Genomic DNA, 17,363 nt, shown 5'->3' on the forward strand with positions numbered 1-17,363 from the left:
GGACTTTAGTTAATAACAATGTATCAATATTGGTTCTTCAATTGTAAAAAAAGTACCATAGTAATGTAAGACGGTAATAACAGGTGAAACTACATGCAGTGTTTGTGAACTCTGCACTATTTGAGCAACTTTTCTATAAATCTAAAACACTTCTAAAATAAATTTAAAAAGTGTATTTAAAAAAAAAGAAAAGAGGGCCGGTCCGGTGGCTCAGGCGATTACAGCTCCATGCTCCTAACTCCGAAGGTGGCCAGTTCGATTCCCACATGGGCCAGTGGGCTCTCAACCACAAGGTTACCAGTTCAACTCCTCGAGTCCCACAAGGGATGGTGGGCTCTGCCCCCTGCAACTAAGATTGAACACGGCACCTTGAGCTGAGCTGCCACTGAGCTCCCAGATGGCTCAGTTAGTTGGAGCGCATCCTCTCAACCACTAGGTTGCTGGTTCGACTCCCGCAAGCGATGGTGGGCTGTGCCCCCTGCAACTAGCAACGGCAACTGGACCTGGAGCTGAGCTGTGCCCTCCACAACTAAGACTGAAAGAACAACAACTTGAAGCTGAACAGCACCCTCCACAACTGAGATTGAAAGGACAACAACTTGACTTGGAAAAAAAGGCCTGAAAGTACACAGTGTTCCCCAATAAAGTCCTGTAAAAAAAAAAAGAAAAGAAAAGAGCAGAAGGCCAAAGACACATCACCAAAGAAGACATACAGATGGCAAATGAGCATATGAAAAGATGTTCCACATCATATGGCATCAGAGAAATGAAAATCAAAACAACAATGCGATACCACTACATACCTATTAGTATGACCAAAATCCAGAACACTGCCAACAGCAAACTCAAATGAGAATGTGGAACAATGGGAATTCTCATCCATTGCTAGTGAGAATGCAGAATGGTACAGCCACTTTGAAAGACCGTTTGGTGATTTCTTATAAAACTAAACATACTCTTACTATAAGATCTAGAAATCTTGCTCCTTGGTATTTATCCAAAGGAAATGAAAACAATGTTCACACAGAAACCCTGCACACAAATATTTGTATTAGTTTTATTCATAATTGTCAAGACCTGGAAGTACCCAAGATGTCCTTCAGTAGGTGAATGGATAAATAAGCTGTGGCACATCCAGGCAATGGAACATTATTCAACGTGAAAAAGGAATGAGCTATCAAGCCATGGAAAGATATGGAGAAATGTCTGATTCCAACTATATTACATCGTGGACAAAGCTAAACTACAGAGACAGTAAAAAGATCAGTAGTTGCCAGGGGTTGAGGGGAAAGGATAAATGAATAGGTAATAGACAGAGGATTTCCGGGGCAGTGGTGATACTCTTCTAGATCATCAGACAAACATGCATACAAAGACAAACACTTTATATACTCAAGTAAGAAACTAAGTCGGTATCTATTTATGAATCCAGATAATTGAGGGGCTACTATAGAGTATATTTATTTGTTTTGCATTTTCCTAATTATAATTTATTATTATCTCTCTTGACAGCTTCTGTATTTATTTTCCATTCTGTTTTCACAGATTAAACTGTGAACAGAAGGTCTATGAATACAGGCAGTGAAATCTTTTACATGATTAGTTGAGTTTAATTAGTTTATATTTATTGAAAATAATGTGTTTATGGGTACATGTGTATGTGTGTGGCAAAGTCTGTCATGTTATTACAGGCCAAGAATCATAATTAAGAACAGTGTTCCACAAGATTCATTTTATTTATTCCCCTCAGTTGGGCTTAAGGAACTTTTGGATCCTGTAGAAACATTTTCAAATCTTGTCTAACTTCAATTATGCAATTACATCATCCATGGCTCAAAGAAAAATGTTTTTCACAAAGTAGAAACATCTATTTGGAGAGATGCTGGGTTTTAGATACTAGCAATTTCCAAATCTCATCAAAGGCTATGATCTTTTTGAACTTCATATCACATGTGAGATCATTTGTCCTTTGAGTACTATAAGTATCTTCTATCTGTATGGTATGTTTCTCAAACAGTGTAAAACACTATACATTCTCACTATTTCTCATTAGTTTTCTAATTTGATACAAACCTTATGACATAAGGAATTAAACCTCAATCCAAACAAAATGTTTACTGTGTAATTACTTACCATAGTATGCAGAAATAGTAATACATTCTGGCCCAGCAAATAAAAATCTACAGTAATAACCTTAATCTGCTATTAACTGTAGCTGGAACAGTACTTACCTTTTGTCAATTTTCCATGCATAGCATAAATATAAAATGTTTCTCTTCTGGTCCAATAGAAATGGCAATAAGATAAACCCACAGTCACACACATAATAAAGTTAAGTGTGGGTATAATTGAAGAAACACTTGTCTGAGTCAAACGACTGGCCTTCTAGCCCCAGACAGATTCCTACATAATATTGCACAAATTACTTACCCTCTCTGAGCCTCAGTATACTCACCTTTAAATCAAAGGTTTAAATGACGTGATCTCTAAAATCCCATTCAGGTGATGATCCAGCTCTACCAGTAGTGGAGGCCGTGGTGCTGCATTCTACCCATTCTCTCACCCCTGCTCGCCCCCTCAAAACGGAGGCTGCTGCCAGGAATGTGCCTGCTTAAGGGTCTGAGATGGGTCTCTTCTGGAACAGCCTTCAGCTGAAGGGAGGTGTCTTACTCTGCAGGCAACCCACACCAAAAAACTTGTGGGGACACAAAGGAAGGGATCTGAGTCCCTTCCTACTAATGGAGACAACTCTGGAAGGACATCCCAGCTTCAGAGCTCCCAGTGGCATCAACCGATGCACTCTCTGCATGTAAATTTTCATCTCAGAGTCTGTCTCTGAGAAGATTCAGGCTACAAGACCAACTAAATAATAAGATTCCTTAAAGAACAGAAACATAACTATCATGCAATTATTACACTGCACTTCTCTTTTACTTTAGTCATCTCTGAATTCATTTAACAAAGTCCTTGAGCATTTCCTTTATGCGGTGCATGATGCTGGTTATGCACTTAAGAATCAAACGTAAGTTGATTATTCTCATATAAAAGTATCCTCACCTTTAAATCAATTTAAAACTGTGGGTTCAGATGAAGTTGTCTAGTTATTCTCAGTATTGGCTGCACATCGAATTCATCTAAAAAGTTCTGCAACTACTGATACCTAGGCCCACTCCCCACCTCCAGATTTAATCAGCTTGGGATGAGGCCCAGGCATCAGGATTTTAAAAGCTCCTTAGATGATTCTAGTGGTCAGATGAGTCACTTGTTAGAAAAGAGTGAGTAAACTTGTTATTTACAGTGAGAAGAAGACATGGAATTGAAACATGAGGAACTCCAACTCATCATGGCCAGATGGAAGAAAACAAGCCAACAGTTAAGACAAACAAGAAACTGCCTAAGAGGAAGGAGGGAATACAGAAGTGTGTGATGTCAACAGAACTCAAGGAAAAATAATATTTTATGGAAGCATTGGTTAACAGGACCAAATGGAACAGAGAGGTCGAGATGAGGACTGGAAACTCTCGTGGGATTTAGCCAAAGGGAGAGCTGCTCTTTTAGCTGCGAAAGAGACAGAAACCAGATTGGAGCGGAGACTAGTGAGTAGTAGGGAAGGAAGTGGAATAAGGGAGTACATCTTTGAAAAGTTTGACTAGCAGTGACTTCAGCAAGATGAAATTGGAAGCTCTGCACCTTCCCTTCCCCAATGGACCAACAAACTCAATAGCAACGCAGGAATCAATTCCCTTTGTCTGAAATCCAGAAACTAGTTGAGAGGCTTCTCCATCCAACTATATGCAGTGAAATCAGTAGGGAAAGTGTAGATAACCTCTCACCATAATCCTCAGCCCCAGATATAATTCAGAGGGAACCCTCAGCTTGCAGCTTCTCCCTGACCAGGAAAAGAGTCTGACCTCACATCTAATATCTCAGCTTTTCTAGATGCTATCTTAGGGACTGGCTTCTATCTCACCTGCTTTGGAACAATGACTGGGTCCAGTATACGTCAGTTCCCTGTGGACTACAGAGGACCAAGCAGCGGTTGGCACAAGTGGAGCTCATCATAGCTCCATCCCAGCCCCTTCAGTTCACAGCAATTGGGCTCTAATCCCCAGCTCCTCCCTGTATCTGTGCCCTCATGACCCTTGCGTTCACAATAGCCACGCACATGTGGAAACAATCTAAATGGATACTGACAGATGAATGGCTTTTTTTTTCTAATGTGGTATATGCATATACAATGGAACAGTATCACCCTTAAAAAAGGAAATCCTGCCATATGTGACAACATGAATGAACCTTGAGGGCATTATGATAAGTGAAATAAGTCAGTCACAAAAGCACAGATATCATATGATTCTACTTATATGAGGTTTCTAAAATAGTCAAACTCATAGAAGCAAAGAATACAGTGGTGGTTGGCTAGAGTAAGGGGAAATGGGGAGTTGCTAATCAACAGGTAAAATTCCAGTCATGTAAGATGAATAAGTTCTAGAGACATCGGTGTACATCAGTGTATGACATTGTCCTATAGTTAAAAATACTGTACTGTACACTGAAAAATCTGTTAAGAGGGTAGATCTCATGTTAAGTGTCCATGCCACAATAATTTTTATTTTAATTTAAAAACAACTTCCAGTGAACCTCCCCAAAACCATACTGTGTGTATACATACAGTAAATTTTAACTAACATTATTGCTCAATTTAACTTAGACAAAAAATACATAAATTATTATTATTATTTTTTTTTTTGGCTGAACAAAATGGCTGATTCCTTGAACTATTTACATAGCTATTGTTTGGAAACAAAGTTTCATTTCTTGGCTCTCTTCTAAGGAGAATCTGGCACTCAGGGAGATAAAAAGTAAACAAAGTAAACGCCAGCAGGATGACATGTCATTGGATACAGCTCGTAAATACTTCAACTTTGAAAATTAATAAAACAATTCTACTTTTTTAAAAATCCCTCCTCCCAGAAAAAGAAAAGTTTGACTGTTTGGATGCTAGAAAAGAAGAAAGCGTGACTATAGATGTGGGTTTTGGAGACATGTTGCACTTTTCTTTACATTAGTCTGTGTTGTAAAACCTGAGTGGATTTTAAAAGATCCAGTTGAGTGGGAAAACTTGAAAAAGTTAATCCGAATTTCAGATTTCCTTCTCACTCCCACCCACCCACCCCCAAAAAACTAGAAGTCAATGAGATCTAAATGATGGGGGCACGAGTTGGCTTTAGATGGGAGGAGAGCTCCTACGCTGTAAGGAGGGAAGGGAATAGAAGGAGATGGGAACATAGGTAGAACCACACACCTCGTAGTGGAAAATTGAGTCAGACGGATTTAGTGTCACCCTTAACAGTTTCAAGCTAACAATCCAGAACAATTTTCTTGTGTATCTGCCAAAATGTAAAAGTTCTTACATGAGCATCTAGAAGATAAAATACAAAATATACTGCACCATTTTATGAAACAATTTAGAACCTTAAAGGTAACCAAAAATACGTTCATGTGATAGACTTTGAAATTTATTTTTAAAGGTAATGATATCGTATCCAGTACTGTTACCAAGTGATTAATGACAGGATTAATATCATCACCTGTATTTTATTAACATTGTTCTGGCGGAGGGGGAAAATGTTCCTTGAATGTAAATTTTCAAGAGTTGAAACTATTTCTCCCCCACAAAACTCATACTAAAATAGAATTACACATTCTACATATACTACACAGGTAGTAGTCAACAAATATTTAGTGACTGTCTACCATAACCAGTCATTTCCTTGGCCCTGGGAAAATACTAGCAAACAAAATATACAAAAATACCTGCCCCATGGAGCTCAACCCCTGATTCATGGAGTAATTGGCAACAGGACAGGAATCAAAAAGTCCCCCATCCCTATTCCTTAAAGAATACTATACCATTCTGTGGTTTGTACTTGATATGGTTTCAAATAACCATTATCCCAGATCTAGCCACATTTATGAAAAGGTGGTTATTCCAATGTCCTGGTAAATATCTTTATTCCTACTTTGTTTGTGTTGCTTTTCTTCCCATGTGTGTTTTTTTTTCCTTGTTGACTTTTTAATTCAATTTTTGAATACAAATTAAAAACAAAATTGAATCTATACTATGAAAAGTTGACATCAGTGGAGCCATTTTAAAATAGAGCCACAGCAGCCATTCCAAAGGAACAGCTTACAAGTCTTGCCCCTTGAACCTTTGGAATGTTTAAACTGGGCAACATAACCTTTGGACTGGGCCAAGCCAACATCATATTATAAACAGTTATTTGTAAAACTAACAGGAAAGCAGACATCCTGACCACAAGAACTGTTGATTATTATGGACATTCCTTGTGAACATAGAATCAGTAACCAGCCATGTATAGCAAAAAGTAACTCAGTTTGTTAACATGTAGGGAAATTCCTTTCTTCTATTCACATAATCATAAGAAAAACATAAATTCATAAAAAAAAAAAAAAAAAAAAAAAAAAAACCAGAAGAAAAGCCCTTCCCTTCACTCTGTAATCAGGAACCAATTTGGGTTTCTGACTGAATCTGTGCCCTCGAATTACAATTCTGTGATCTCAAATAAACGGTGGTGCCTCACACTTTGGCTGTTTGGTTTTGGGTTAACGATACTATGTCAATGAAATTCTCAGCATTCGGTGTCATGTGTACGAAAAAGGAGGAGAAGCTGATTCTAAAATTCGTGCAGAAACACAAAGGACCTGAAGAAGAACAAAGCTAGAGGACAGGCATCCCGCTACAGTAATAAGATAATCTGTAGTGGCATGGTGTTAGTGGTAGCAGATGAGTGGTACAACCGCAATTTAGTAAAGTATGGCCTTTTCAATAAATGCGCTGTATTAATTCTATGTGCCTGTTTTAAAGATGAGTCTGGACCCTATCGCATAACATACATACAAAATAAATGGAAGTGAATTACAGAAATGTGAAATATAAAACAATACAGCTTCTAGAACAAAACCTGAAAGAGTACTTTCATGATGTTGGAGTAGAGATAGATTTCTGAAATAAAACACAAAAGCATTTAAAAAGATTAATAAATCAGACTTCATTAAAAATGAGTACTTTAGTTCATCAGAAGACACTGTTAAGAAAGTAAAAAATCCATCATAAAGATTGGAGAAGAGATTTGTAGTACATCTGTGTGACAAAGAATTTTATCTAGACTATATAAATAACTTCTATGTATTGATTGTAAGAAAATCAACACAATTTTTTTTTTTTTTTTGATGGCTAACACTTGAAAAGGCACTTTACGAGAAAGGATAACTAAAAGTCCAATATACATATGTAAAGCGGCTCAGCAACATTAATCATCAAGAAAAAGCAAATGAAAATAACAATTTGATATTTTATACCCACATCACATGGCTAAAATTAAAGTGACTGCTGACAATAATCAAGTTTTGACAAGGATGTGAAGCAACTGGAACTCTCATGCATGAATGATGGGAGAATTGAAAAACTGCCCATACCTTCGGAAATCCAATATACTTATATTCTATGAAGATAGAATATATATATATATATATATATATATATATATATATATATATATATATATATATAATCCTGTTTGGATGAGTGTTTCCTAATGTATATTTTATTTTAGTCTTTGATAAAATACTGAGAATGATAAAGCCGAAATTTCACCAGGAAACATCATCCAGTTTGAAGATGTTCTACTAATTAAACAGCTATGAACTCATCTAGTTTTAATATTGAGACCATATTTATAAATTTTGTCCATAGAGATCATATAAGTTATTTTCAAGGACTTTAACCAATCCAGACATAATAACTTATAAAAGCCAAAGATCTTTAGGCTTTTACTCACTCTTTAAACAAATTAGTATGAGTGTGTGTGTGTGTGTGTGTGTGTGTGTGTGTACTGTGTGTGTGTGTGTGTGTGTATGAGAGATTGAGAGGGAGAGAGAGGGCATGCAAGAGGCACTATGTTGATCTCTTATGATGAAGTCAGTAAGACAGTGCTCTCAAGGAGCTTACAATCTAGTGGGGAAAGCAGACAATTAAAACTGATGATTACCACACAGTATGATAAACATGACAGGCAATTAGGGTACTATGAAGACACAGAGTGGGTCTATCTAAATCAGACCATCAGGATTAGGAAAAGTTTCCCAAAGGAAATAATTGGGTTTGACTGAGTTTGTGGTCATTAAGGGGCAGTCAGATTAAAATGTTGGACACATGGGTGTGATGCTCTTCAGAATGGTCTGGGCCAGACATACAGATTTAGGAGTCAATGGTGAATAAATGGTATTTACAACCATAGATTTGGACAAGACCACTGAGTCAGGAGTTGACTAAAGATAGAAGGAGAACACTGGCATTTTCAGCAAAGCAAAGAACACTTTCATAGGTGTGAGAGAGCAAGTGTGTATGAGACTTGCCTCATATGTGGGTTGGGCTGGGATAAGAGCTGGGATGAAAGATAGTGCTGGTGGTGTAGAGGCCAGTTCAGTAAGAGCTTTGGGTACAGCCAAGAAATCAGGACCTTATTCAGAAATCTATGGAGTCCCTAAAAAGACTCTAAGCATTAGAATGACTTGACTATATTGAAGATTTAGAAAATACATGCTAGCATCTGCATAGAATATGAATTGATGGAGGACGACAAGAAGGAGGAAGACAGTTTCCCCAATAAGGGTGGGAAAGAGTAATAAAGTATGGGAATGAAACTCAAGGACATGTTCCAGAGATGGTGAAGTCTGTGGACTGAGAAGTCTTGGTGGCTACTGAATTTGAGAAGCTAACATAAAGTAGAAAGAGAAAGTCTAAAGTGATCCTCAGGATTTTTATTTGGAAGGGAAAGGAGGTGGTGCTATGATTTACTCTGAAATGAAACACTATGTTGGGAGGGATGGGGAGGATTTCTGAACTCAAGTTTTACCATTTTAAGTTGAGTTTGAGGTCAAAATGGGGTAGCCAGGTAGAAATGCTGGCTGTACACTATGGCATTTTTCAGCGATGTCTGGTCTGGACATAGCGACTTAGGAGTTAACAGCAACTAAATGGTAGTTACAGCCGTGGATTTGGACAAAATCACTCAGGCAGAATGTATAGAAAATCAGAGGAAAGGCCAATAGATTAAGGTCAATGTCAATTCAAGCTGTAAAATAAAAGCTGTGTCCAAGGACTTAATCTAAAATATTTTTATTCTAATTTACATTTTATTTCTTATTTATTCATATATAGTAAATTTAAAAATTGAAAACAAATTTATGAGGTAATTTGTCAGTGTTGTATTGATTTTTCATTTATACATCAAAAAAACTAGTACTAATAGCATATATTTATGATTTTAGAGCATCTCAAAACAATGTATTTAAAAATATATATAGTAAAGACCGGGAAAAGTTTATGATATGATTCGAGCTCAACATCAAAATTATACTCTAGAGTATTAAGGACCCCAAATCTTTTATTTCTTCCACATCTTAAAACATTTTTCCTTGCTGTACAGTCTTTGGGGGGAAATATTGTTATCACAGTAAAATGGGATGTGTTTTGTTCATGTTTGCTACACTTATACAACGCATTAATACATATGTCTACACAACACCACTGTTTGATCGACTACTTTAAAAAAAGCTTAAATAAATCGAAACGTCACTGGGCAAGAATTTCACTATATTGAGGAGTATTAGCATAGTCCGTACCTAATTTCTGAGTTTTGTAATCTTAAATATGCCTCATGGTCAAGATGTTTTATACTTAATCAACCTACACAAAATGGGCAAACTGTTTAATCCTCTAAAATGCAAATACTTTGCATATCCTTTCACAGCACATTATTAGAGCTGAGATTCTTAATCTGGATGCTCAAAGAAATTTAATATAATGGACCCAATCATAGCCAGAGAAAATTCTAGTCTTCTGAAGTTCACAATTCAGTGGTAATAAAATCAAAAGTCTTAACATGATGTTCAAACAAACAAACAAAAAATACAAATCTAATTCTCCAAGGTACAGCTACTTTTTAGTAAGTCAGATTTGGGACAGCATCACCATGGCAACTATTAGTAAAGCTTTATCTAGTGTCATGATTATAAATAAAATGCATTTTAAACTATAGTAGAAAATTTCAAAGATAAAATTTCAATTACTTACTCAACACATCTAAAACAATGTGATAAGGCTTACCAGGTATATGTTGGGCCTTTCACTTGAAGATTTCCAAATTCACCAAAAGAGAACTTTTATTATTTCACTCTTTCTCTACTAGAGATACACCAAAAGAGAACTTTTATTATTTCTCTCTTTCTCTACTAGATTCAGCTCTAAAAATCTGTCTTAAATAACTATAAGCATATACAGTCAGTTTATATGTAAGACAATTTTAATAGTTTAGTTCTGAAAAGGGATAAAGTGTCCTCTAAAAGACTTGTAAGATACATGGTGGTTATTAGGCTTGCTGATGCCATCTTCAAAACTCTTGATTCCTATTATTTAATGGAGTAGGGGGAAGAAGATATGAGCCCTATGAGCTTCCTCATATAAAGAAACCAGACTGATCAAAGGTGTCTTGACCCCACATATAGAATTACCATGACTATAATACATATATAAGTTTGTATCAACATGTCAACATTCATCATATAAAAAAAGTTAATATAGAGAATATCTAAAACATAAGAAGGTGTCCTTTCACTTGGGAAGGGAAAGGAAAGATTTAAGTCTGACCATCTCTATTTCCCTAAAATGCTAATCTCTTGGTTGTGGCACAAAAGCTCTGAGAGTGAAGAGTAGTTAGTGATGGTTGCAAACGCTAGTTATTCCTGAACCTTCCCCCATCACACACTTCATACCCAATTGGGTGTTGCTCAGGAGGGAACTATGGCTAAGCCTCCTTAGATGGCTAAGGAGGGACATGTGAATATAACTGAGGGTCATCTCATGACATACCCAGAAATCTGGCCCAGACTTCAGACCGTGTAGCACTGGAGTAAAAAGGACTATTAAAGCTGAAAACCAGGAGGTATTTCTTAATACGGACCCTTGTTTAATGCTAGTCTCACATAGTCATACAAATATCTATTCCAAAATACCAAGTATAATATCCTTTCTTTACAAAATATACTTCCCAAAATGTACCTTAATATCTTTAACAGAATATCTATAAAAGTCTAATAATCTACATTTTAATAATGGTGATGCTGGAATAATATTACCTGTGATCAACATGGCAGTTAAGAAATCTTAATTGAAAAATGATCTGTAACAGCAAATTAATTTTTACTCCAGATCACTACATACGTTAATTACCTAAAAGCATATTATATTTTGTGAAAGTTATTTATGTATATACTGTTCAATTGCTCTACTGGATATTATTTGCTGTTATTCAGTAGTAATATTAACCTTTCCTATTAAACAAACAAAAAGAGAGTACGAACCAAAAAACTTTGTTGGTTTTTAGGGGGGTGGGGGTGGTTCAGATTTAGATTTTGTTTTTACATGTAACTTCAAATTTAATGACATATTTTTGGAGAAATATCCTAATTTCCTAATATCAGTCCTTTACCAAAAATATTGAAATAGAAAACTGATCGACCACCATGTGAATTTTCTTGTGCCATGCATCAATATAAACTAATAGACTTAACATTATAGTTTACACTCTGATCTTTTAATGAATGTCCACTTTTAGGAGATTTTTTTTTGTAAATCAACTTTTGTACTTACATTTGATAAAAACACGGAATTTCAATATCCAGTTAGAGTTGCACATTTAAGTAAGAAAAAAATATTAACTTTTTTCCCACTTTTATAAAGGATGTGTAAAATTTTATAAGCCCGGGCCATAAACGAAGCTTTATAAAACTTTACCTTTAATACTGGGAATTAGCTTTCACATTTTAACCGCTCTTCAGCCTGTCATTTTCTACCTATGAAACAAATGGGTGCATATTCGTATGAAAAGCTCTGCTACTGTGTTTCATTAAACCACCTTACTTTGATAAAAAGGCAATAACATTTCTGCATATAATAATATAAGACGTGAAGAACATACGATGGGCATAGATACTGCTTCTTTTTCCCCTTCCCCTTCTTTGAAGACTTCTCTTTAGAATAGGCTTCTTCAACACACAAGGAAATTAAAATAAAAAAGGAAATCGCCAATACAAACTTCATCTTGAAAAGTTAAATTTCAGGAGGTGGATCTACAAAAAAGAACAAGAAAACATTTACAGGTATGAAGCAAAGGATTAACTATTATGTTTTCCCAAAAATAAGACCTAGCTGGACAATGAGCTCTAATGCGTCTTTTGGAACAAAAATTAATGTATGACCCAGTATTATATTATGTTACGTTACATTACATTACATTACATTACACCTGGTCTTATAGTAAAGTAAAACTGGGTCTTGTATTAATTTTTGCTCCAAAAGATGCATTAGAGCTGATTGTCCAGCTAGGTCTTATTTTCGGGGAAACATGGTATATAACTCTTTAGGGAGTATGATAATTACCACCCAAGGGACATTTGTACATCAGATCCTCACTGCTCAATCCTATGTGGTTATACTTCCCTATATATTATGTGATGATTTAACAGCAAAAGGTAGTTTAAATAATGGCAGGAAATAAAACCCCAATGAGATATAAAAGATACCATGCAATATTTCTGATCTTATAATTATATAAAATTACAAATTGATACTGAATTGCACAGTATATCAATCTATGTTTAGAAAGATGTCTGGAAGGATGTTTAACACAGTGTTAAAATGGTTATCCATGCTAATACATTTGAGTTAAATTTTTGCCTTCTTTTTTAATTTCTATATTATTTGAATTTTTCATGTATATTTTTCGTAAGCAATACACAATTTTAAAAGGAAAACAATTCTAAGTATTAAAGAACTGACAGATAAAAGAAAAACATTAGTATCAAAGAGTTTCACACTCTAAATTCATTGTTTTTTATTTACAAACACTAAAGTTGCAAGCTACCTTTTACCAACAAACAGGCGCATATTAATTTAAATTAGCTTTATAGCTTTCATACTTGCATGACACTAATGTTTATTCTCAAAAGATGATCTCTGACTCAAGAAATTCTAGGTAACCTTATATAAAGTAATATAGCAAGTATGGTCAGACTCTTCCAAATAATCTTCTTAGCCATTTTTAATAACATTTTCCATGATCAAATGAGAATTATATTCTTGCCAGAGTCTGATGCATTACAAACAAACAAAAAACAACTTTAAGCTTCTACTAACACTGGGATATTTAAACCTCTTCTGCATACTTCATTTCCAAGCCATAAATTGTTTCTCCTTCATTGTTTTCTGCAGAGGGACAGACCTGTCATATACCTCAACATTAACTCAACCCCCATCTCACACTTACAAACTTGCCTCTCCTATGTTATGTTTTTCATCTCCCTTTTTCCCAGAAATGATTTTTTCACATGTATGCTTTACACCCCCTAGAGCAAGCCAGGTCCTTCATAATGAAGACAGAGAGGGTGCTTATCAGGCCAACAGCCAACGACAGAGGGCTCTTCTCTGTCAATTTACAGCATTGGACGGTCCGGTCCCTTCCCCCATCCTACGGTGGCATCAGCTTCCAGATACCTTTGCTCACAGCAGCAGGTAGTTCTCCCACCTTCACATCCTTTATCAAGAAAACAGAAGGGTCGTCCTAACGGTTTCAAGGGGCGAGCAATAAATTGATCACTATGCTCTCTTTCACCTCCAACCTTTCCAAGGGGACAGCTGCAATGACTGAAGGATCTTCACAAACAAACAATGCCAGGAGCCCTCCCCTCTCGCGTTCTCTAATCATCCCCGGCCCTCTGCATTTCTCCATCCCCAGGGTGTCCGCGGACGCCACAGCATCCGTGACCCGGCTGCAGCTACTTTGCGCCCCCGTCCCCGCGCACGGGAGCGCTCGCCTCCACCCCCTGTACGCCGCAGTGCTCCGCGTGCCTCCGCCACCCCGGGCTTGGACGCGGTCTTTCCGCAGAGGCATTTGTACCGTCCCCAGACTACCGCCACTGCCCACCTTGTCCTCCCCAGCCCTTCCCTCCGCAGTGGAGCCCCGCACACGTACCCCAGGCGCTGCCACCCGCAGCCGCCAGGCCAGGACGAGGAGGCGCGGGGCCCAGACGGCGGTAGCTGCCGGGGGGGTGCGGCGGGCGCAGAGCGGGGGCAGGTGCGTCCCCGCTGCCCGCGCCACCGCGGAGCTCGGCTGACGCGCCTGCTCCGGTCGCGGAGCCTGCGCCGTGGCGCGCCGCTGCCGGGCGTCTGCAGCCGCAGACGCGGTCGGGGCCGCTGCGGGGACCGCGGGCCGCGTCGCGGGGAATCGGGGACGGGGACAGCGGCACGGGGGCGGGAAGAGGTATCCCGACCCAGCGTGGAAGGACGTCAACACCTGCCTCTCCAGGCATTGCAGAGGTATCAGATCAGAAGGAACGCAGTCCCCTTAAGGGGGACTAAAGACTATGGGAGCGGAGGACGGGGTGAGGTAAGGTCAGTGTTGGTACAGAAAAAAAAAAAAAAAAAAAAAAACCAAAAAAACAAACAAACGAAAAAAACCTTTGCAGAAGCTGCAATCACTTATGGTCACCTTTTGACCACTAATGACAAAAAGCAATAGAACAATAAATGACCTTCTTGGACCAAACCCGACAACTAACAGTCTATATTATCATTGCCTAGACTCCAGCATCTAACCTAATCTCTGAGTCTTGTTTCCAGTTTCCCAAAGCCTGACCTTTCTAAGCATCCTCACACTGGGCAAAATGACTAAGACCATATAATCATGCAGGTAATGCTGTTTTAACATTTGTTACATAATGGACATGTGTACAGAACTTTATAGCTTCAAAACCCTTTCACTGCATTATCTCATTTGGCCCTCACAACAGTCATTCCTGGGCAAGTGTTGTGTTTTCATTCCCATTTTGCAGATGAAGAAAATGAAACTAAGATATATTAAGGGATTTACTTGGTGTTACATAGCTTGAATGGAATTTACCAGAGACTCAAAGTCTAATTGTTACACTTCTGGGTCAGATATGATATCAGCTTTCTCTAGCAGAGTGTTCATTGTCCTTGTTTAGGAAGTGGCCTTTCATTTGGCTGTCGAGCTCTTGGATAACAGACAAAGCTTTCCTATTATCTCTTGACTGTCTGCCCAACTGATTTTTTTATTAAGAAAGCACTGGTTCAGGTGAGCATCACTTAGTGTTATACTGTGGACCCACAGACTTATCCAGTAATACATGTGTCAACCTATATCATTTGGGGAGAAGGGAGCATCCCCTACATACAGTAATTGCCTGCCTCTTCTCACTAGAAGCAGGAGACACAGATGGGTGCTTTGTAGACATGATGGAATGTGGAAATACAAAGTACACACATACAAACACACACACACACACACACAAACACACACACACACAAGGCTGGCAACACGGTACACTCACCATAGAGTATTGGTTGTTTACCCTCATGATTGCGCATCTGACTGGGAATCGCAGCTCGTGGCCACTGCCCAGCCTCACGGGAGTATGGTAAAGCATATGACTAGCGCAGAAAAGATAAAAATTCAAAGTACAGTTGCTACTGAATGAGTATTGCTTTTGCATAATTTTAAAGTAAAAAAAAAATCATAGGTAGAACCATCATAAATTGAGGACTCTCTTTAAACCATGTTCTATAAACTTTACAAGATATTCTGCTGCCTAAAATTAGCATTTAGTCATTACTTTATTTAAAGGGCTGTCCTTTTTAGAGACTCCAAATTGGATCACGATATGACTTTGGATTTGAAAGGTATACAAAGGAGAACCGTATTGATCATGTAAGTTTTATAAAATATATGTTTTGGAGAATAGGTCATATAAGGAAGGATAAAATAATGTTTCATCCAACCAAGGTGTTGAAAAGTTGAGGAAAACCTTAAACTTACTTTTCATATAATTGAGGAATTATTAAGAGTTTGGAAAAATAGGATGCTCAGATTCGTATGGTGAAAGAGACTTACCTTTTATTTACAAAATCTTCGGGACACTTTTAGAAGAATTTCTATGCTGAAAATATCTAAAGTTGACTTGTTCACCTTCCCTAGTATTATCTCTACATATGCCACTTATGGAATCTCTATTGGAGAATTAGGTTAATCATAAGAAAAGGCATGTTCAACTGTCTGGATGGGTTTGGGTTTTGTTTTGTTGTTTACCCAAAGATTAGAAAATACAGTTAATGACCTAAAATGACCTCTTCCAGGCCTGTGGAGCTGTGAAGTTCAGAATTTTGAATGTTTTCTATGAAGGTAATCTGCTCACCTATATTTATATAGTTGTCTCATATATTATCAAAGGGGAAGCTTCCAAATGTTATGAAATAATTTATTCTCCCCAATCCAGTCAAGTGTTGATCCACGTTCTCTGTTTTTTTCTTTATCTCTATTCACTCCCTTAGTAATTTCATCCAGTGATATGGCTTTAAATACCACGTTGATGACTCCCACATTCATTTCTCCAGACTAGACCTCTCTCCAGAACTCTAGACTCATATATACAACTGCCTTCTCAACATCTCAACTTGCATGCTTAATAAACATTTCAAACTCAACATATCCAAAACGGAACAATTGTTCTTCCCACATATTCTGCTCCACACTCAGCCTTCTTCTCAGTTGATGGGAACCTCGATGGGAACCTCTTCCTTCTTGTTGCTCAGGCCAAAACTCTAGAATTTGTTCTTGATTTCTCCCTCTTTTCTTGATTTCTGTCTTTTTCTCTCTCCCCACATCCAATCTGTGAGGAAACCTCATTCATTCTCAACTTACATCCAGAATCCCACTACTTCTCACTATCGTTGCCACAACCAACCTGGACAGAGCCACCATCATCTCTAAATTGGGTTATTGCAACAGCTTCCTGGGTGTTCTCTTTGCCTCTACCATTACCCTTCTCCTTCCCCAGTATTCTTAACGTGGCAGGTAGCAGCGGATGTCATATGTCATATTATGTCACCCTCAGCCCAGCACCCAGCATGACTGCTCATTTCACTCAGATTCTAAATCAATTGAAGTGCTCACAAGGGTCTACAAGGGCCCCGTTGTTACGCACCCCTCCCAATAACCGCCCTTTTCTCCCCATCACTCTCCCCCTTGCTCCCTCTGTTCCAGCCACATGGATCTTGCTGCTTCTCCAACATGCCTGTGTCAAGTAGGGGCCCACTTTATGTTATTGGTTGCAGATGTTCCCTCTGCCTAAAATGCTCTTCCCCCAGGGAGCCAAGCCTCATGTGTACCCCCCTCATTGCAAGGTTTTTCCTCACATGTGACTCC

At 38.0% G+C, this 17,363-nt stretch overlaps 1 protein-coding gene across 2 annotated transcripts in view; it reads right to left on the reverse strand.

Moving 5' to 3' along the window:
* GLRB (glycine receptor beta) overlaps positions 1-14,374 on the reverse strand; it is a 56,142-nt gene extending 41,768 nt beyond the window's left edge. Inside the window, exons 1-2 of one of the 2 annotated variants that reach the window (XM_074338396.2) lie at positions 14,115-14,374; positions 12,063-12,213 (exon numbers count right to left, since the gene is read on the reverse strand). In XM_074338396.2, coding sequence (XP_074194497.2) covers positions 12,063-12,184 — 122 coding nt within the window. In that variant the 5' untranslated portion in view covers positions 12,185-12,213; positions 14,115-14,374. Of the gene's footprint in view, positions 1-12,062; positions 12,214-13,636; positions 13,766-14,114 lie in introns of those variants that run through there. The other variant, XM_074338397.2, reaches the window with a different exon arrangement.
* Positions 14,375-17,363: the final 2,989 nt, after the last annotated feature.

Source organism: Rhinolophus sinicus, chromosome 15 (assembly GCF_057876585.1).
Source record: "Rhinolophus sinicus isolate RSI-liver-muscle chromosome 15, RSI-T2T, whole genome shotgun sequence".
In the NCBI taxonomy this organism is placed as follows: Eukaryota; Metazoa; Chordata; class Mammalia; order Chiroptera; family Rhinolophidae; genus Rhinolophus; species Rhinolophus sinicus.